This window comes from Salarias fasciatus, chromosome 8 (genome assembly GCF_902148845.1).
Source record: "Salarias fasciatus chromosome 8, fSalaFa1.1, whole genome shotgun sequence".
Lineage (NCBI taxonomy): Eukaryota > Metazoa > Chordata > Actinopteri > Blenniiformes > Blenniidae > Salarias > Salarias fasciatus.
This window is the reverse complement of record NC_043752.1, coordinates 12,949,646-12,970,873: the sequence shown is the minus strand read 5'-3', so window position 1 is coordinate 12,970,873 and position 21,228 is coordinate 12,949,646. Positions and strand designations below refer to the sequence as shown.

At 41.9% G+C, this 21,228-nt stretch overlaps 3 protein-coding genes across 8 annotated transcripts in view; 1 reads left to right on the top strand and 2 right to left on the bottom strand.

Annotated features, from left to right (window-relative positions):
- Nucleotides 1-83: 83 nt before the first annotated feature.
- On the bottom strand, nt 84-7,081 carry coasy (CoA synthase). 2 transcript variants are annotated; one of them, XM_030098137.1, is made up of 11 exons: nt 6,903-7,081; nt 6,184-6,330; nt 4,144-4,864; nt 3,849-4,063; nt 3,604-3,735; nt 2,841-3,030; nt 1,935-1,999; nt 1,754-1,838; nt 1,409-1,506; nt 1,090-1,236; nt 84-988 (listed from the first exon to the last, which is right to left on the bottom strand). In XM_030098137.1, the coding sequence occupies exons 3-11, from the start codon at nt 4,820-4,822 to the stop codon at nt 929-931; spliced, it is 1,671 nt and encodes a 556-aa protein (XP_029953997.1). In that variant the 5' UTR covers nt 4,823-4,864; nt 6,184-6,330; nt 6,903-7,081; the 3' UTR covers nt 84-928. The 2 variants fall into 2 exon arrangements, with proteins under 2 accessions (XP_029953997.1, XP_029953996.1); XM_030098136.1 differs by lacking the exon at nt 6,184-6,330.
- A 994-nt stretch (nt 7,082-8,075) lies between these two features.
- On the bottom strand, nt 8,076-13,323 carry zdhhc6 (zDHHC palmitoyltransferase 6). 2 transcript variants are annotated; one of them, XM_030098138.1, is made up of 11 exons: nt 13,268-13,323; nt 11,180-11,729; nt 10,978-11,069; nt 10,567-10,726; nt 10,322-10,480; nt 9,948-10,001; nt 9,584-9,751; nt 9,305-9,346; nt 8,995-9,143; nt 8,863-8,909; nt 8,076-8,760 (listed from the first exon to the last, which is right to left on the bottom strand). In XM_030098138.1, exons 2-11 carry the CDS (start codon nt 11,444-11,446, stop codon nt 8,660-8,662), a joined length of 1,239 nt encoding a protein of 412 aa, XP_029953998.1. In that variant the 5' UTR covers nt 11,447-11,729; nt 13,268-13,323; the 3' UTR covers nt 8,076-8,659. The 2 variants fall into 2 exon arrangements, with proteins under 2 accessions (XP_029953998.1, XP_029953999.1); XM_030098139.1 differs by having other exon boundaries at nt 8,995-9,140.
- A 122-nt stretch (nt 13,324-13,445) lies between these two features.
- vti1a (vesicle transport through interaction with t-SNAREs 1A) overlaps nt 13,446-21,228 on the top strand; it is a 108,868-nt gene continuing 101,085 nt past the window's right edge. For 3 of the 4 annotated variants that reach the window (XM_030097348.1, XM_030097350.1, XM_030097349.1), the window contains exons 1-3: nt 13,447-13,725; nt 19,458-19,516; nt 20,241-20,351. In XM_030097348.1, the coding sequence (XP_029953208.1) occupies nt 13,632-13,725; nt 19,458-19,516; nt 20,241-20,351 (264 nt within the window). In that variant the 5' untranslated portion in view covers nt 13,447-13,631. Of the gene's footprint in view, nt 13,726-19,457; nt 19,517-20,240; nt 20,352-21,228 lie in introns of all 4 variants that reach the window. The other variant, XM_030097347.1, reaches the window with a different exon arrangement.

Genomic DNA, 21,228 nt, shown 5'->3' with positions numbered 1-21,228 from the left:
GAAGAGAACTTGATTGGAAGTAAATGTTTGTAATGACCACAAATTAAACAGGAAATGAAGCAGAAAAAAACAGTTAAGTTAAACCTTTATATTTAATCTTTTCTTTTGCAAAGCAATTTCATGGATTTAGCAGATGACATGCAAGTCTGTTTAATGACATCTGGAAAAGGTTACAGAAGATTAGACCGACTTGACATCACTGAACAAGTTTTATAGCGCCGTTTGACAAACGTTAGTGACGTATCACACTTTGTCCTCAGTATGGCTAAAACAGTGAAACTCCTGTAAACAAATATGAAAAGGTCTTTCATTCACACATGATGAAATTGAACAGCCCTTTAGAGTATTTGGTTCAAACTAAAAAAAAAAAAAGCCATTTTTTTTTTCTTATGACTTCCGATCACATTTCAGCAGGAAGCTTCTGGTGTGAGAATTGGCCGATTTCGAGGCGAACGTACAAATGACAACTGAACGGACAATATAGAGAAATTTTTAAAAGTTTAAATTGATTACTGCATGATTCAACAGTGACAACCCACACGACTTTTAACTGACAAACCATCCTTCTACCAAAAATGACTTTTTTCTAAGAAACATTCAAAGCGTCTAAAATTAGAAAACAGAACAAAAACAGAAGTTGTGATTTTTCAGAGTCATCCAGTGAAGTTGCGGACGCAGCATTTAAACGAGATTCATTCAGAAGCATGCCGTTTCGTGAGGAAAATATTTTAATCAGGAGTAATGCCAACAAGCGATGGTGAAATACTTTTGGGTTTTGGGTCGATCAGGCACTGAGTCTTGGTCAGAGAGGAGGAGGAGCGTGTTGGGGTCGTCCTCACCTCTTCTTAAGGCAGTGTTTTCTCACATGGCTCCGTCATTTAGAGACATGACTGTTACCCGTCACACACCGGAGATCCAGACGTCTTTTCTATCGATTATCTTGCTTCTGCTGGATTCTCTTCTGGAGGAGATTCCACGCTTTTAGTACCTTTTAGAATGAAACAGAGGAAAATCGTCACACAAAAGCAAAGTTTCGTTTTATTTTTGTGTTTCTGGCCTCCTGATCCGACACAGCGACGAGTGACTGACCTGCTTCCTGGTGACCTCTGGCTCCCACAGCGTGCTCAGCACGACGTTCGCCTGCTCCACCTGCCTGCTGTTGGACCACTGGCTGTGCAGGCGGCGCAGGGCGTCCTCCGCGCTCACTCCGTCTCTCTCCGTGATCCTGGACACCGCCTGAGGAGAGCAGTGGGAAGTCGGTGAAGCTGTCGAAGTACTTAACTCTGGCGCCCCCCAGTGGGTACAATCACAAAAGTTAGAACATGTTCAATATTTCCAACTAATCTACATCTGTAATTGGAATTTACATATCACTATTACTATTAGAACTGAGACAGTGATGTGTTACCTCCTCCTCTGGGATGATGGTGACCCAGATCTCGTGGACCAGGTCTGTCCAGCCGGCCTCCAGAAGAACTGCTGCATCCAGCACACAAACCTGCTTCCCTGCAGAGAGGAGACAGCCACGTTATTTTCCCAACATTTACACTACTTTTTTTGCCACTGTAACTTTTTTTAAAAAAATCTTTTAAAGGGTTTCAAGTTCTCTGTTGCATTCTGAACTTTCTGAACAACTTCAACAACAAGCCTTCCTCTAAACTCAATATAAAACTTCAAATGTTACAGAATCTTAGATCGTTTGACATATTTTCTATGATAGACGTTTTACTATCAGAGTAACTCCATACAATACCTTCATCTCGGGCCTGGTTAATCCGGCTCTTCGCTAGAAGAGAAATCTCCGGCCATACAATGTCAGTCAGGGCTTTTAGTCTTTCCTGCAGGAACAGCAGCAGCAGCAGTCGTGAGCTGACATGCCTTTACACGCACGTCAGCAGCATGCTGAAAAACCCTGCTTGGCGGTTCCCTCTCACCTGGTTTCCAAACACCCTCCTTCCTAATTCACGTCTGTTGATGGTTTTGTCTTCATTCAGAAGGTCTGAAAGTGACAGAAACAATCCTGTCACTGCGCCGCTGTGGATGCCTTTTCATACACTGTGGTATTCACAACAGAGGTCAGTTAGACCACTGACACGGTCCGGTTCTCAAACACACAGGCAGGTAGTCAATGAATAACTGCTTTAACTCAACTCATCAACCACTGATTCACCTCAAGCACATGTTTCTGGACTGTGGGAGTAAATCTTAAGAAAGAACTCCAGGTTTGGACTTCAGTTCGGTATAATCTTGCGTTAAACACAACACATGTGCACTACAGCACATTATTTATATCCTGTAAACAGTATTTGGACAAATGGAGCAAATTTCCAAGTATAAAGATTTCAGATGGGCGAGATGTGGGGTATAAAACTCTAAAAAGAGACATTATAGAGCAGTGGTTAACTCTGCTGCAGTCAATTTATGTTTGATTAGTTAATTAATGACTTTAAATTGCTGATAACTGCAGTTGTGAGTGTGTGTACCTGTCTGCACACTGCCCTTCGGCCAGTATTAACCTGGGATTGCACTTTAGCACAGATAAATAAATGGTTAAAGAGAAAGTGAAGTCTGAAATACTAAATGCAGTTATGTAGACTTCATTTAATTACTGTGGAGGCAAATGCATGATGTTCCTAATAGTCCCGAGACTCATGGCTGCATTATGACGAGTGTGCATGAGTTAATGAACCAATCAAAACTGTCTCAGCCAGAAGTCAAACTGTCATCTTAAATTAGAATTAAATCAAAGACATCTCCGGCATAATGAGTGACCTTCGTTTACCGCAGTGTGCTCATTACGTCAATCAGTCGGGAGAAAGGGAGTTGAAGCGCCGTCCCACCTGACCCGAATTCCTCCAGCACTCTGTGATAGGCCGCCGTGCCCGGCTCGTACACCTCGTGGCCCAGTTTGTCACAGTCGATCCGGACCGCGCCGAGGGCCTCCAGCCGCTTGGCGATGGAGCTCTTCCCGCTGCCGCTCCCGCCTGTCAGGCCGATCACGTATGGAAGAGGAGGCAGGTGAGGCTTGTCCTGGGACAGGAAAAAAAAAAAACAAAAACAAAACACACATCTGTACAGAACAGTGACGACAAACACTGCAGCCCAAAAAAACAAGTCTTGCCAGCTTTACGATGGACTCCACCCTCCCTGTGAGCACAACGAGCAAGAGGTAAGATTACCATGAACAAAGACAGTGAGCAGTGTGAACTCCACTCTTTCCATCACGAAATAATGGACACACATTTAAGTGTCAAACGTGTCAGCACGACTTTAGTTCCTTAAACGCCATTTTCTGGTTTAACTTGCTTTTTGAGAGCTGCGCTGCTTCTTTAACACAGAAAAAGGAAGCCGATTGTCTCTGTGACAATGATCCCTTTGTTCACAATAAAACAGTATCAGATGTTCTTCCTCACAGGGACGAACAGTCAGTGAAAAGTTTCACGAGATTCTTTGATGTGGAGTTAAAAACCTCAATTATATTTGCAGTGAGCAGTTTCTTAGTTCTTAAACTCATTCCTCATTGTGTTGCCTTGTTGTCACTGCCGCTGCTAAAGAGAGGACCACAACATTCATATTCTTAAACTCACCGCAAGAGTCACTTACTTTGGGTGGGGTGAGAAGGGTTCCCAGCAGGCGGGAGCGCAGACTGGAGGAGCTGATCTTCTCCTCCTCTGCCTCGGTATGGTGAGCGTCTTTCAGCAACTGGATCTCATGAAGGACAAGAACCGGGAGGCCCTGTGTCGGAAGAAGGCACCGATAAACATCAGCCGTCATCTGTTTTCAGACAATAATGACCTCTGTTGACCAACAATCCACCGGTGTCTGCAACAGCGAAATCTTTTGCTCACATTTTCCAGCCGTTTCTTGTTGACGGCCTCGCCTCCCTTCTTGGTCTCCTCACTAACCACGATGCACTCCAGCAAGGGGTCGACGATGGACGCTCCGAAGGGGTCGTCGAGGGGCACGATCTCCACCTGCAGCGACGGCTTGATGTCGTGTAGGAAGGTCTGCAGTCTCTGCACACGGGTGGAGTACGGCTCGATCAGCTCCTTCAGCACCTTTTCTAAATCCAGGGACAGACGGGAGTCAGCAAGGAGGGCGCGTGGGAAAATGTTCAGTAGCAATGAAACACGAACTACTCACTTTTCAGCATTGCTTGGTCGCACACGCCGATGAGGAAGCGTCGATTCGCCAGCAGGCAGGAGATGTTCAGTAGCGTCTTGTGGGCCCCGTGAAGCCGGTCGAAAGTCCCTCCAACCACCACATCGCTGTAGGTCTCCAAAGGCTCAGCCTTTTCCTCGGGCTCTTTAAGTCCATCCTCCTCCTCTTCCTCCTGGAGCTTCGCTAACTGCGGGTGGAGCAGCACCGAAGCCAGGCCGGGGCTGCACACGTAGCAGCGGCCGGCGTACTTCTGCAGACACTGTGTGACCTGATGGGACTGACCCGGGTCCTGAAGAGCAAAGTCCGTCAGCACCACCTCCGGAGAGTGAGCCAGAGATTGTGGCGTGGGGAAGGGGCCGTTGGCGGCGGCGGCGGCGGAGTGAGCGCGTATATTAGTGAGCAGCACGCGGACGTCCAGGTGCCCGCACACGTCCGCCGCGTTGCTGTAGAGGCGGGAAATGAGCGTGGAGAGGTCCACCACCGGCGGGATGAACACCGGCCGGGGCTGGCTCGCGCCGCCCAGATTCAAGCCGGGGTGGAGGTGCACGTACAGCGTGCGCTCCACCAGCTGGGCGGCCGAGCTCAGCACGGGGGCGATGCGTAAGGGCAGGACGCTGAGGGGGGACGTCAACACAAGGATGCCCGTGCTGAACATGGACATGTTCCCCGCCGGCGTCACAGGAACATGCAAGAGACGTAAACACTGGGGAGGAAGGAGAGTGAGAGACAGTCAGACACAGAGGAAGCCGAGACTGTTTCAGATTCAACAAAATTACATCGCCTCGGACTCTCTCTCTATAAAACTTGGATGGATGCACACGTTGGGCTCAATCAGGGTCTGCAGAAAGTGCGTTGCATTAGCTTCCTGTGCCTGAGGACACATTTTAAAATCTGGTTGCTGGTTCATGAAAAACTAAACAGTTTTGGGCCTGGATACATTCTTGAGCTACTTATACGCTATGAGGAATCCAGACCATCTGGAGCAGGCTACCTCGATGTTCCCGCAATTCAAATAAATCGAGGCAACGCAGCTTTCAATATCAATGTGAACAACCTGTGGAACAAACACCAGAATATGTAAACACTGCTGTCAGCAAATTTAGATCAGGACTTTAAAGCACATTAGTGTTTTATCACTAAGTGCAGTTTTCATGTTTGATTAGATCAGAAAGTGTTTGATTTGATCTCTTTTGAAAAGCCGTTCAACACAGTAATGAGCGTGCATGTATTGTTGAGAAAGAAAGAGTCTTTTTAGCTACTACCTTTTTTTTTGACAGTTGCTGTCCAAGCAAATCACTGCAACTTGTTCTCTAGGCTCGGCTAGCTTCTGTTCATACTCATACTTGTTCTGGGTGCTCGCTGTTCTTTGCCCTCTTCTGACTCGGGTTTGGCTTGAACTCACTGTGACCCTGGTCATGATTTAACAAGCATGAGGGCGAATAAATTATTGAGTGGCCTCACTGACAGCAAAACCAGCAAAGCATTTGTTTGACTGGAGGTCACCATGAGAGAAAAATTAGAAAAATGTCTAAATTGCAGATAATAACATTAAAATAATTATGTTTACGTCAAGTGCTGAGTTACAAGAATGAAATGATTGACTAGCCCAGACAGAAGCACGGTTAGTCACAAACCCGTACTCTTGCAAGTGTTGCAACTCCTTTGTTAAACTGCAACAAGAACTCGGTGATACCACGTCAATTATGACACTGGCATTGCAGCATTAAGTTCACAGATATTGTCACCACCTAATCTGATCACAAAATCCTCCTTATAATGGCTTAAATTCATTTACCAATAAATCACAATAAATTAGAACAGAATGTATTAATAAACGCGTGTTTATTTGAACAATGGAGTCAAAAATGTTTGTCAGCTGCCCACATTAAGAAAGACTGGCCATCGTATTGGTTCCACTTGTGGCCACTGAGGAGTGAAATTTGCAGTGAGTGAAGCATGAATGCTCACTCTGCAGCCAGAGCAGAAAAATGATCTGTGTTTGGCACAGTGGAGCATGACCGCCTTTCTTCTGGGTCAAGGCCGATCCTGGAGCTGGGTATACTCTGGTGCAGCGTAGACAGGGGTAATTTGCGGCGGCAGCTTTGGAATTGTTGGTGGTGGCTCCCTTCTTTGAAGTCTGTTTGTCTTTGGCATCACACAGTGCAGCTCCTGTAAAACAGCTCTTTAGATCACCCTATTGGTTGCAGCTTCTTCCAAAGCTTTTGAAGTGCATGTGGCGCTTTTTGATGTTTGTTTTGATATTGTCCTTGTGCATTTTCTTTTGACCTTCTGGAACATGTTCACCTATCTGTGAGTACTGTCAATGTTCTTCTAGAATCAGCCCAGTCCATCTGGGGGGTGCATCATAGGTGACCCTACCAGGACCATGAGCTTCAGACAGTATGGATCATACTAAGTTCTCTATCATAAATTACGGAACTAGAGAGACAATGAACACTGGAAAGCCAGGAGTAGATTGAGTTACCTCGCGTGAACTTACAAGAACTCAAAGCTAGCAAGCTAAGTGTAATACTACAGTTATAGTGTTGTCAAAAGTTGAAATCAGATTGCAAAGTGATCGCATGGAATTTAACGGAAGAATATGAGCAATATGAGGGTGCCAGAACTAAATAATAATAACAATAATAAAACAGTCCACAGCTTCAGACAACATTTACTGCGGCCCGTCAGAGCACAGTCAGCGACGAGCTGTTTTCAGGTGCACTTTAGCAGCGGCTTACCTGCGTTAAGCAGATCTAAAGCGAGCCGCGGAGCTGGAGAGCGGCGCCGTGCTGCCGTCCGACCGTCCGCATGTCGTCCTGAGCTGACCGTTTCCCCGACAGCCTTCAAGGAGGAACTATCTCATCCTGCCCACAGAGCCGGGGCCGAGCAGGCTGGAGCTGCTGTAAGTCACTCGACCAAGAACAGGGGCGGACTGGCGACGTGATGCCGTACGTAGGCGCTGATTGGTGGAAAACAACGCTATGAATTCTGGGAAATGTAGTTTTCTATCGTCAGTGACGCCGAACGTCACATCCGGCGTAGTAATAGTGGTCTTTTACTGCCGTGATCAATAATTTGTTAGATTTCAATTAAAACATTGCAAGATTTTACAGTTAGAATATAATAAATATTACAATTGTTAAATTATCAGAGTGTTCTCAGGCCATTTCAGGACAACTGAAAATAGAGAAGTGTCAATAAAGAAGACTGAATCAGAAGAAAAGAAAATACAAGAATAGAGTTTTCAGTCAATTGTAGAAAATTACGGTTCTATTAATTTTAGTGAAGCTTTGGAGTTCATTTAATTCTATTCCAAGAGCATGCATATTCATGGCCGTGTAATTTTGCATGTAGAAGTGAGAGAATGCATGTGACAGTTTTCCCTTTTAACGTTGGATCAATCATTTGTACATGTGGAGTTATATCTCATTGTCTTAAGTATGTTATGGACACCACGTAAACATATTCAAAATTCAAACATGAAATGTTCAACTAAAAAGGTCATTTTCTGACATTTTTCATGTGTAAAATCAAAATGTGCATGAGTAGATTACTGTCCTGTTTGAAGACATTTGCATATTGACTACTTTGAAAACCATGTTGTTGCCAGAGAAGCAGCTCCTCAAGCAGAAACATGCAGACTGCAGGCAGACTGCCAGCTGCTTTGTTCAGTATATATTCAGTTCATGGTAAATCCTGTTTGAGAAGGCCATTTTAACGCACAAAACAACCATCTCTCCTTCAGTTTCCAGTGCCATCACTTGTCTGCAGAGCTAATTTCCCCAACAGCACTTTAGCATTTTGTTCTACTTTTCAAACATTCATAATGCTTGATTTTCACCTGACTTTTGAGAAATTCATATTAATTGTGAGTGTATTTTTTGGAGGTAAAAGATCGAGCCAGAAAACAATTGCAAGATATATTTTTTTTTAATTTTCACTTTACAATTTGAGGCCAACAGTTTGTTTTTAGAAAAATAATAGAAAGAAATCAGGTGTTATCTCCATACTATAGAAAGAGTTGCATGGTGAAGCCTCGGGATTTAGCTGGGAAGAGGCCTTGCATACATAGCAAAACAAAGGAAAAAAAAAAAAAGATATTAACACAAGTATAAAGAACATATTCAAGTAAAAATTCAGAATGAAGTCACGTTAAAGCCTGGTGGCAATTCTTGGAAATTAAGACTGTGGTTAAGGTTTTGATTTTGGTCAGAGGAGTCAAACTGAACCCACAGAATCAGTCTCTCTCATCAACTTTTTTGTCCTTTTCTATGACATCGGACAGGAAAGTGCTCAGTATGAGTCAAAAAAACTAAAAATAAAATAAACACATTGATGCAGAAATGTGTAAGGAGTCAAAATCAAAGTAGAAAATTCCTTATTTGTAAACCTGCAGCATCAGGTATGACATCTTTAGCGAAGGTATATTGTTGAACACAAACGTACGTCTGTCCAGTTAAACTCCTCTGCTCTACATACAGCCTGCTGACGTGTTTTAATTGACTTTCTTATCGCTGGTGCTTTCACTGGCAGCTGTATCGTAATGGCACTTCTCCACGCATCGCCTCGGAAACCATCCCCTCACACGCTCTCCAGCTAAAAAAAAAACAACCCAACAACAGAGGCAACGCTTAGACATTTGTCATCATGAATTAAAAAAAAAAAAAAAAAAAAAACATCAAGAGGTTGTTATCTCACCTATCGTTTCCTCATCAGTCAAAACTTTGTCTCCGTACATCCACCATCTGGATGGAGAAACACGGGAGCAGGAAGAGTTAATGCACCGTTCAGAAAGCAAACTGCACAACTCATGTGCGAATATCGACATACTTGGTGCCTCGGGTTGCCAGGATGGTGTCCCCTTTGCTGAGTGGGATCCTGGGCTCCTCAGTGCAAGGAGTCCTGAAAAAGGTCTGGAGGCCCTTGTTGAGAGGGCAGCAAGCTCCATTATAATCCTCCACTGCCCGGTACTGGACCTGCTGGTCAAGGGAGGTAAGACAACTGGTTATTCTACTGCTGTATTCACTGCAATGATCTCAAGTGTTTGAGGTTCACTGATCGGCTTCAGCAACCAGAGACCCTTTGTAGGGTCTTCTGAAACAGTTCAGAAGATGGCGGGATGCATTTGGCAGGTACTTACGCTTCTCACTCGCTTATCAGCTTTCTGTTTCAGCTGCTCAATCTGATTCAAAAGAAACAACACGATCAACAATTCGAGTCTCTCTTGTTGTCTCTGTCACCTTGATCTCAATGTTTAACATTTCATGTTGAGTGTAGAACCAATCTTGAAAAACCAAAACATATTTCATAATTCAACAGAGAAAAACATGCTGGAGCTCATAACAACAACAGGCTTAAAACAAATAAAGTTAAAAAAAAAATCACACATGTAACAAGTGGACAAACAGACTGAACCTACAGTTAAGGTGTGCTGGTGACACTTTGGATGGACAGGCCATTCCATGCCGTCACCCCTGGGTGTTCCTGACCACGTGAAGACTTGTTTGAAATTCAGCCAGCGGGTGCCGAGGTCATAAGGAAAGATGAACTCCTCCCCTGTTTGGTAATGCTGTATTCTGTCTTTGGCCTGGTGCAGAAGACAGGGGATTTGGTACCATAAGATTCAATACTAGAGGATCAAAACATGTTCATTTTAAGCTCTTTTAAAATCATGAAAAGAAAGAGTCAATGTTTAATTGTGGAATCAAGTTACATAACTAGCACCACATCACAACAACATCTCAGAAAAATAAAGTCAGAAGGAATAAAAGAGAAACTCAGACCTTTTCCTCGATCCATGATTCGATCGAGGTCTTATTTCGAAGGATGACTTTCATCTGGAAGGAACGTATTTCATTCATTATTAGCAAGCTCAGCTATCATACCAATGTTTTCTTAGATAAAAAATAACATATTAAAGAATTCAGTTTTTGCAATTGATTTTGCACCTATTCCATATCTTTAATGTTTTAGTTGCACTATTTGCTGCATGGCAGCAGTTTATGGCAACACCATGTGCTTTTTTTTTAAATATTTTTCTACCTTGGAAAACTGTGCTCACAAATTGGCTGAAATGATCACGTCAACTGTCACTTTCCCACAGTCAGCTGCTTGTTTATATTACGAACCCCACAGGCGAATCGGAAGAAAAGCTCACCTGTATGACGAAGAGCATACCGACTGCGATGGTGGTGCCTAGTGCCAAGCCTAAGGCAAAGAGAGTGGCAGCAAAGGCGGGAACACTGAAGGGCATGAGGGGCTGGAACTGCCGCACGGCGCTCATGTCAATCTTCACAGTGCTCCAACCGAACGATATCTAGAGCAGGAGGGGGAGCGGAGCGGGCTGGATGAGGTGACGGGCCGTCTCGAACGCGGCAGAGTGAGTTGCGGTGGAGTACTCACCCTCTCATACAACTGTGTGTACATGGTCATTATGAAGATAATGGCAGCGTGTGAGCAGCCCAGCGGAGCCAATAGCAGGAAGCTGGTGAAGTAGGCGTGGTTTGAGTGGCCGCAGCAGTTGTTTATCCAGGGGCAGTGGTGGTCCATCTTCATCACGCACCTGTAGGCAGAAGAGATCAGCTTCTTATCCATGGTTACAACAGAAAAGAAATTCATTTGGCTGAACAAAGGCGACCACGAGAAGAAAAAGCAGGAACCACAAGTGTATACTATGACATCGAAGATGATGTACAAGCTGGCTATGTGATTTTTATAACCCAGATTCACTCATTCATTTATTGGGGCTATGACTTTATCTCCCACATGTGAGATAAACTGTGCTTCTTTGTTTTGATGAAACAGTCTGATTACCTGTTACATTTCCGGCAGTGGTGAGATCTGGGGGCCTTGAAGCCTTGGCACACTCTGCAGAACTGTAGATACTGGGTTTCTAGTTGATTTTCCTGTTTAAGAATTAAATAAAATGTCAGATGCATTTTTACATAAAACAATAAAGTCTTTTAAAATCTTCAGCACATTTGGAACATTATTTTAACAACAAACTTGTCCTTACAGGTTTCCAGCCAAGAGGAATGTATCCAGGACCAACAAACATAGCATTGAAGTAGTTGTAGAGAATGAGGACAGTCCAGTTGATGAGCATTAGGAAATTAATGCTGCCTCCTGTCGTGTCTAGCGGCCAGTACCAGATGATGGAGTCCAGAATGGCCATGGTGGAGCAGATAGCAATGACAGACAGAGCTATGATTGGACCCCAGTGGCACAATCTCCGAACCTCATGGAGGTTCTCAAATGTCACAAAGGTTGAGAAGAATTTCATTTTTTTTTTTTTTGAACTGGCAAGCTTAGTAATAGTTTTTTGGCAACTGAGTTCCTGAAATGTCACGACCGAGCTTGTTACTTCCGTCCTGTGCTATCTCACAAAGTCTCCAGTGCAGAGGCACATGTTTGTTTTTCTCGTCTTCTGAGTACCCGGTGGCCGGTCTGCTCTGGAGTCATCGGGGGTTTCTGTGTGCCATCGTTCTTCGACCCGACGAAGAGCAGCATCCTCTCATGCCAAACTTTGAAGCACACTATCCATGAGACACACTCGAATTCCCCATCTAGAAGACAGAGTGAAACATAGTTAGATACTAATTTAAAAATATATATAAAGTTGACAAATTACACATTGCTACATGGTTGGTAAAATGGACGGTTTAGTCCTTTTTTTCTGGACAAAGAAGACTTTTCTTCCAATGCCTATAAAACAATTTTTCAGAAACTGAGTTTGTAATCTTTTGATGCTCCAAGTTGCCCCAAAATATATAAAAAGATGAATAGAATCATCTTTAAGAGACTCATTGTGGGTGAAAGTAAAATCTTCCTGAAGTCCCACTTTTCAAAAATAAACTGAAGAAAAGCAGTGACAGCCACCAGGGTGGAAAGGCTGTAAATTTCAAAAGACTGTTTCTTTAAAAAAAAAATTTCTTGCAATCTGAGAACAATTTCTCACCTCCCTAGATGAAGTGGAGGCGGATTGAAAATCCACTGACACTCTGGCTGTGATGCCGTCTTTACCCTGGTGTGCAAATTGAACTGAAAATGTGAAAAGTCTTATCTAACCTAAGAATAAACTCTAGTGCAGATTCATTTATTTTACGTATTTTTTACTGAGCTTTGTTCATTTTATTGTTGTATTTGAATGCATATTTAGCTTTCTATGATTGGCATTTAATACTATTACTATTATTCACCACCTAATGTCATCTGAGTCACTCTCGAGTTCTACTGTTGGCCCGTCAGTCATCTGTGAAGCACTTCAATGGCTCTAACCTGCATGAAACCTACTTCACAATCACAGGTGGATCATGTTAATTTTCCAATGCATTGCTGGTAAATCTGCGTACAATTCACGCTGGCATTTAAACACATCTAAGGTTAATGTGTGCAACACAACATGAATCAGTCCTACTTGTTGAGCTTTTTGGAAGACTGCTTCACAGGAGTATTAAATCTTTTCAGTAGATTCATACATTTTGATCCTTTGTGATTGTGACAGCCACTTTCACTCATGTTACAACTATTCTACAATGTCAGATGAATATTTCCAATTTTAGTTCGACTGTAACTAACGACAATTTTAACACTTTTTGGAATCCAGCACCCTAAAACTGATCGGAAACATTGCACTTTTTTTTTTTTTTTTAAATAAAAAACGTAGAGGTTTGCACATGTGGGAACATCAGCTTATAAGATACACAATGCACGCAATTACACAGTATTTCCTCAGCAACTAATTAGCTGGTTACCGAGCTAGCTAATTTACAACAGGTAAAAAGACAACATATATGCTTTAACGGGCCTTTGTACTCTCCCTTCAGGCAGATGAGTCCGTTTTGGTTTTTGAAAAGGCAAGCCAGATGGTAATCGTAAGCATTTGTGGGAAAAAAATGTTTAGTATTAGCACAACAATTAGCGGAATAACGTCAGGTAGCTAGCTTGGATGGCAGTGAAACTAACACTCACAGCTCGATCCGTACTACTGCAACAAAACGCCCGGAGAGAGCACTGATATAAAGATATGGCAATTACTTTCTCGCATATGTACATGGACAGGTTTTATGAATAATGAGAAAAGCTGTCACTTTAAATTACCAACCTCGCCACTTCCTTGGATTTTTCTTCAAATCGCACTGTGTACAAAGAGGAACCTTCCTCACGGTGTCTCGGGAAACATTCCCCTCAAGCACTTGTGGACATTTTCAGACACGACAATTTATCATCCAGTCACCGCAGAAATTACTCTACATTTTCACTGTGCAGAATTCAATGCGAATAATTTTTAGAATCGGATTTTTTTAACTCCTGTCATTGTCGGCAAAAATAAAAATTAAGTCCAGTTTTCTCGTCGTGCACTTTTTACGGGGACTCAAGGAAGTCGCTCCATTCGAGGCTTGTTGTTGTTATTTTGAGCTAGCTGTCAGCCGGAGAGCAAACAACCTCTGTTAAACTCAAACGCCACGATGTCTTCAGACTTTGAAACCTACGAGCAGGACTTTGGGACCATTACAGCAGATGTAACTAACAAAATTGGCAGAATTCCTAAACTAAGCGGAGGTAAGCCAGTTGAATGTGTTAGCTGGACTCGCTGAGCTGCTAACCAGCTTAGCGTAGCTAATGTAGCATGCCACTTATGTCATCTATTTAAATTTAACATCTGATAAACAGTTTGTCAAATTCAACTGTGGAACACAGTTATCATTCTTTAAAGTTCACAATAGATGTTGTCGACCTTATTATTAGCTTTGAATGTGTTCATTAGGGCTTACTTAGCTTGTGTGCTGATGTGTAACTCTAGCTGAGTGTCACTTAACATTGCTAAGTGGTGTACAGTGTGAGGATACTAATTGTAATCATCACGTTAAAAAGAAAAACGATGCTTTATTTACTTTGAGGAGAAGGCAGGGGATTTGATTGATATCAGGTCTTGGTGGTGTCAGTGGCATTTCTATGAAAAGGCAGTGTTGACAAAAGTTATTACCATGAATAATAATGATGGAGAAGCTCTGAAAGTCTCTCAGATTCTGTTTGTAACTTCAGTTACTTAATGCATGAATACTGAGTTATCCTTTCGTACTTCGTATGGAATCCGACAGGTGTGAAGCCTGAGTTTGTAAGACCACCAGAGAGAAACTGGTCTCCATCCATGATGGTTTAAATTTGGGGTGTCAAGCATAGGGCCCGTGGCCCAAAACCGATCCACAAGAGGCTCAAACAGCAAACCAACAAGCAAATATAATTTAAAAAGAAAAGAATAAGAGTAAATAAATAAAAAACATTTTTGCATTTTTTAATGTTGCCATTTTTAATATACATGATGTGTGCCACAACAAAAGAAAGTTTAAAATTTAAAGATTATGATGACACTTATTTACCGATCTGGCAGAAGTCGAGATGAAATTGGGCTGTATGTGGCTCCTAAGCTAAAATTTGTTTAAGCAATATAATAGCTAATAATTTATTTATTATTGTAAAGTGACAACCTTTCTTATAGTGCTCAGTTATCATGTTTCAGACAAGTACATCGAAGGAAATAATATATTTACAGATATGTTGTTATATTGAGGTACACGTCTTCTAAACTAAAATGATCAACTGTAACATGGAAACCGTTATAGTGGTTGACACTGTCACCTCACAGCATCGAGGTCCAGCTTCAAATCTGGGCCTTGGGCTATCGTGCTGTCTGTGTGCCTGCATGGGTTTTTCCACTGAGAGGACTGTCGCTTTGTTCTCCAGTGCTTGTCAGGTTAATCGTTGACTGTAAATTGACTATGTGTTGCTGTCTGATTGTGTTTGTCTTCACTCTGTAATGGATTGGTAGCCTGTTTAAGGTGGTCTCCATTTTTTTTTTTTTTCCTTGTGATTCAATGGTAAGGTACAAGTTCCTGACTGTGTGTTATTGTGGCTGTTTTCTCAAGTGAATTTAAAAAATGGTGTTGTTTGCATGGTTTGTGATGACACATTTTCTGCCTTAAAGCAACACTAAGGAACTTTCAGTTTTCATTGATTTTGGCGGCGCCAGTGGACAAAAGCGGTAGTGTTTTGCCTGAACGAATACTACAGTTCCCTTGAGGCCTAGCGCATGGCGTCGTAAGATGTGGGCATGCTGTCGGACTGAACTCACCTACATTTGTTTCTAGTGGCTGTGTGAAGGACGGATAGCGACGAGGTAATGAATCTGATGGTGGCTAAACAATGTTATATCATGATGTGACGCATGCCGTAAAGCAGTCCGCACATTTGGGTTTTTTTTTAGTGTGCAGGGTCCCACCACCCTCCTCACAGTTGCTTAGTCCAAGTGAAGGCAATACTGACGCCCTCAGGCCGTGACAGAGTGGTCATTCAACTAGTTGTAAGTGGAAGTATCATCACAAAAGATATTAAAACGTTTTATTAAGGTTGAAAAGTTCCTTAGTCGCTTTAAAATTACACAGGATTTTTTTTTTTAACTCATTCTTCACTAATAAGACAGACAGGGGAATATTGACTCCGGAGCGCCTGTCAGAACACCATAACACTCCCTGCTTGTTCCGGCTTTGATGCATGGTAATATAAAACATAAGAACGAGCTTTCGTCTGCACAGAAAGCATGTTGTGAGCAGTTTGTTTAGCTGAGCAGCAGCCTTCCCATCTGTTCAAACACAAGGTCAGGATCCGTTAGTGTAGGTGCTGTTGAGTGTACCTGCAACTTTTAGTAAGTAAGCTGTTGAAAACAGTGGGAAATGTAAAGGGAATTCAGAAGTTTTCACAGCTGTAGGTGTTGTTTTGTTGTTTTTGTTTTGACAGTCAGTTCAGTAAACAAAAACACTGTGTTCATACAGTCAATCTTTTAACTATTTCTCATTTGATAATACTCAAACCTGATTTAACTATACCTTTAATCTCAATAGAAATTCTCGTTTATCATTCCCAACACTATACAAATCTTATATTAGCAGGAGAAAATTAGTCCTTTAGTCCTTTAAATGTTTTTTTTCTGTAAGACTGTTATATTTTTCTTATTATGCAGTTGTAATATAAATGACTGTTTTCTTCACCTTTGCTATATATGTGTACTTGTTAAAAGCAAAGATGATCACATAGCACTCCCTATGCACCCTGGTGTGTTTGCTCTCCCTGTAAATGCTAATCAAAGTTGACTTTGAGCTGAAATAAGTATTGAGTAAACAATGATCGATACAACAGGAAGAGGTGGTCTGGAAAGCACTTTCAGGGATTGTTTAATGTCCAGCTGGACAAAACTACACTAAGGAACTAAGGAAAATGTGTTTTCTATATCCTTTACAGAACTACCACTGGTCACGACTGTGTTTTTTTCCCCCCCTCTCCCAGTTTTGACTTCTAAAATTCCTTACCTGGCTGGAACGTTTACCTCGTCCTCCGGACTCACACTTGCTCGGTGGTTTTTCAAAGGGCACTGCTTCTCACAAATTCTGGCCTGACTGTTTCTGATTTACAGTTGGCATCTTTGAAGCTGCATGGAAGCCTATTCCACAGAGTCATGCCACATTGCATCCTCTTGCCATCTGTTGACTGTGGCAGAGTAAGCCCATATGAATATGTACAAAGCGAGGACCGGCATTATCGCCATAAGTAGTTATAACTCTATGATTGGAAGCCACCAATAGTTCCCAGCTAAATTTTCATTTCCATCTGACACACTATTTTCTTATTGACTTGCTTGCTTTGACTTTAGGTCTTTCCTGCTCATTTTTAAGAAGTAGCTGCATTTTGACCGTGGTTGAACACACCGTATTTACATGTATGACTCCAGACAGCAGCATTTGTCAATAGTTTCATTGTATCCCCCTCTGTTGTATGGAAATGTTCTAGTATGCTGCTAGTAAATGCGACACTGATCTGTGTGAGCTGAGGAGAAGCTGGAAAAGTTTAGGTTTGCATTGAAAAGGTTGGGAGTGAATGTGAATTGTAAAAAAAAAAATAAATGACAGTGTTGCTTGTGCTTATTTCAGAGAACTCCATATAAACTGCTTGAGTGTCTTTGCTGCCTTCCCTTCAGTGCCAGAATTCCGACTTTTCATGAAGGGTGATCGAGGATGTCAGTCTCTTCTTAAATCTCACTTTCATCAGACGGTTTTTATTCTCGATAGGTTTTTATACTCCTGACATGTTTGTCTTTATTTATTTGATTTGATTTTACGTTGTCATCGTGTTAAGCTCGCTTTGTAGCCATGTTTAAGTTATTATTTATTTATAATAACGTACATGTGTGGGGATGAGGATGCGAAGAGAAAATATTTTTGAGCACTTGGAGTCAGTTGTTCAAAGCAGTGGAGTTTGTGAATGAAAAAGAGAGGACAGGCAGTGTGGACTGGATGAGTGTCAGACCAGGAGAGTTTGTAAAAGCGTCCCAGCTAGGATGAAGAAGAAGGTTTACAGGATGGCTTTTTGTTTTTGGCTGTTTACACATGTAGGTTAAAGACTTGAATCAGAAAGGTAATTAAAAAAAAAAAAAAAAACTGGCCTGGGTTCAGTCAGCCTCGTGGACCAAGGCAAGCGGAGTAAAATGAGTGGATTCCATGTCATTGGTGTCATCCTTAAAAGCTGTGAGCAATGCTGCCGCGTTTTTCAAAGGTTTTTTCTTTTTATCAGCGTCTTTGTTGACTTTTTTTTTTTTTTTTTTCATTTGTATGATCCTGTGACCCGCAGGTTTATATCAAGGCAGAAAATGTGAAACCACTTATTCCCATGAGATTTGCACAAGACCTGTGGAAGTCCCGTCCCAATGAATTCTTCTGGACGGGCATTAGAGGAAACTTGTCTTCTGTGGCAAGCAATCACTGAAAAATAGTCTTCTTTCATTTAATAAGATTACATTTAATACAGTCACACTTAAAAAACTGAGTTAAAAACATATTTAAAAATTACCTTTATAAAAAAGTCACAGTTCCACTATTAAAAACCCCTCAGTCTTTGTTTTCTTTACTTCTGTGTACAAATTTCCTCTTCCATCTGCGAGAAGGTTCTTGGTAAATATCCATACATATTGCAAAGCCCTCCAGAGTTTGAGTAAGAAAGCAATATCTCACCTTTCACTCAGTTGCCTCTGGCTGTTTACTGTGTAGGTTGTGAGGTTGGACACAGGTTTTAAAAATGAATTTGAGGACTGGCAAAAGGTAATGTTGGCCGTGGTGTCAGAAATAAAGGTCTTGGTTTGGCTTTTTTTTTTTTTTTTTCTTTTTTAACAATATTGCGATTTCACAACTGATAGCCTTGTGATTTTCTGTTGAGGTTGAAGTTTTGTTGACTTTGCTTTTACATTATTTAGAAAGCCATTAAATATATATCGGGGTAAAGAAGAATTGCGTCTGTGATTCATGATTCATATCATTTGAAATGTTTTGAAAGCATATTTCAAATCAGAGATGTCTGACGCGTTTTAGTTCAGGGTCCTTCTAGTGCAATTTGATCCTGAGTGGGCTTGACTACCAACAATAATAAATATCAACAACTCCAAATCTCTCTCTCTCGGCTTGGTGAAAATAACAAAATCATTTCATTGGTAAATGGCTGAATAAATTACTTGATTTTAAGCGTTATTTTGCCAATCTGCTAAATGCTGTAATATGCTTTCATTGATAAAACATTTTTGAGTAAATACAGAAGTATTTATAAAATCAACTTTACTGTTTAGGATTAACTGTGGAAACCACAAGTAGCAGTTTCTGACTGGGCTAATTATATTAACTGTAATAACTGTAGTGATCAACAAACAGCCAGAGCAGACCTCCATATGTCATACTGTTCACTTTCATGCCAAAGAGCTAATTTCAGAACAAAGAGGATTTGGCTGCATGTACAGAAAGTGTAAATCTGCTGCTTAAAATAACTGTTGGATATGCCACAGCCTTGCGTGCGTCTCTGGAACTCGCGAGTCCTAATGAGTTTCAATGGGTAATGTGGAAGAGCAGTCATGGGGTGAGGCGTCGAACAGCGCGTTAGTCATTCTGAGTGGGACTCATACTTCTGGCAAGTGAGCAAAGCTGACACCTCCCATCCCTTTGAGTTGGCATGAGGTGTCTCGCTGCTCCTCAACAGAACCCAACAAAGGCCTCATAGACGCCAATAACTAAGAGACATCAAATGTTGGCTCGTCGTGTGGAGAGAATGTGTAAATATATCTTCAAATGTGTCCTCGTGTGTTGTTTTCTCCCAGTCTCTTTCTTTCTTTCTTCCCCCGTTGCGGGGGAGTTAGGCTGTTGTCATGAAGCGCTGTTCCTCCGTCGGCTGATCAATATGTTGCTGTTTTTTTTTTTCCCTTTCAGAGGAGAAGACACAGCTGGTTCTAAATGTCGACAAACAGCTTGAAGAAGTCAGAGAGTTGGTACGTCTTTGATCAGTAATTTTCTCCTCTTCCCGTTTCCTAAATAATGAATTTGTGGAAAGAGGGAGGGGACAATTTTCACCGGCACCAGACAACAGCACCTGTATTATCCTGGTGGTGACATGAGACACACACACACATACACATACACACACTCAAAGGAGGCTTCCGACTCGCATGATTACTTCCCGGTAATCTGCTTTAAAGTGACACCCCTATGACACATTTCACGCCATTATGTTGAGGTGCGAGTTTTCATGTCGCTGTTAAAAAATGAGCAAAGTCACCTGACAGAGACAAATTGTTGTTGCAGTTGTCTTGCTATGCCACAGTGATTAGTTCCCTCCAAATCTGCCACGGAGAGACCCGTCTACCCATGCATCAAATGCACCTGCACTTCATTCACTGTGACATTGTCGGGCCTATACATGTCAGTGCAATGAAGAGGCCCCTCATATTTGATTGTGTATTTATTTAGAGAACAGCCTTCCTCTGTTGCGGCTTTTATCACCGCTGAGTGACACGAGCAGGCGGCGTTTTATTTTTACAATCAGCCCTGGAACGTATAAAGTTAATGCCGCTGAAGTTTGATATTTTCCAAGTTGTGATAACTTCTATTAGGGGCAGCTTTTTGACACAGATTTTTTTTTTTTTTTTTAACAATCTCAAATTCTTTGATTAAGTATGCATTCTGTTCATATTTGAACTTGATTGCTGGTTTCAGCTGGAGCAGATGGACCTGGAGGTGCGAGACATCCCCATCCAGAGCCGAGCCATGTACAACAGCCGACTGAAGAGCTACAAGCAGGAGATGGAGAAGCTGGAGAAGGACTTTGTAAGTAATCAGATATATCAGAAAGGCTGAGTGATTTCCAGCGACCAGTTATTGATCTAATAGTCCAACATTTCACAGTTGTTTGCCTCATGCATCAACACTCCAGAGTGTGACATGATGGTAGGATACGAGAATACAGCTATAAACATACAAAATGTCAAATTGCATATGCATGCGTTGGAAAAAAAAACTCCTTGTGGTCTATACATGCTGCAGTTTGCTCTCTCAAGCAAACTCTGTCTCCCTCACCTTCATTCTTCCACACACAAACAATCACACACTGAAGCTCAGTGGTGCATCCACAGAGGTTAATTCAGAGTTCACAGCTGAACTTGCAAGCGGCGTCCGTCGAGAACCGGCTGTTGTGTGTTTGTGTTGTTGCTGCAGAATCTGGCCTTGTTTAGTAATTCATAAATCACTGTATGTCTTGACTTGATTTCTCGCCTTTATCAAAGCTTAATGAAGAGTCCGGTCTTTTGGGTTACTCGTTTTTAGTCCACATTGTTTCATACCAATCTTGTTCAAGGTATTTCAGTGATCAATATCGTTATTAAAAAAAAAAAAAAAAAAGCAATTACACTCTTCAAATGAGTCCTTCATATGTTTTCCCCTCATGTTTCAGTGTCTTTTTTAATAACCTTACAAGCTATAGAGAGTATTGTCAATGCAATGTTTTGTAATCTTCATATGGCAAGAATATCTGTCTTTCTCTTCTGCGCTTGTTGTTGTTTCCTGTTCTCGGTTTTGTTGTGCCGGTGCTCACAACAACACGGCAGTATAAGCCCGATGTGTAAGTGGAGCTGACCTTGAGCACAGCAGCACACACGTCTGCCCCTCAACAAATCAGAGTTGGCATGATTTAAATCTCAGAGCAGGT

Bases quoted from the DNA above. Each gene is read 5' to 3' on its own strand.
- zdhhc6 (XM_030098138.1), bottom strand. From the start codon at position 11,446: ATGAAATTCTTCTCAACCTTTGTGACATTTGAGAACCTCCATGAGGTT. The intron at 10,002-10,321 runs GTGAGCTTTTCT...CGTTCCTTCCAG, and splicing joins GTATGCTCTTCGTCATACAG to ATGAAAGTCATCCTTCGAAA. The intron at 8,761-8,862 runs GTGAGATAACAA...TTTTTTTTTTAG, and splicing joins GACTGATGAGGAAACGATAG to CTGGAGAGCGTGTGAGGGGA.
- coasy (XM_030098137.1), bottom strand. From the start codon at position 4,822: ATGTCCATGTTCAGCACGGGCATCCTTGTGTTGACGTCCCCCCTCAGC. The intron at 2,000-2,840 runs GTGGGACGGCGC...TGTCACTTTCAG, and splicing joins GCTGGAGGAATTCGGGTCAG to ACCTTCTGAATGAAGACAAA. The intron at 1,237-1,408 runs GTAACACATCAC...TGCTCTCCTCAG, and splicing joins CCATCATCCCAGAGGAGGAG to GCGGTGTCCAGGATCACGGA.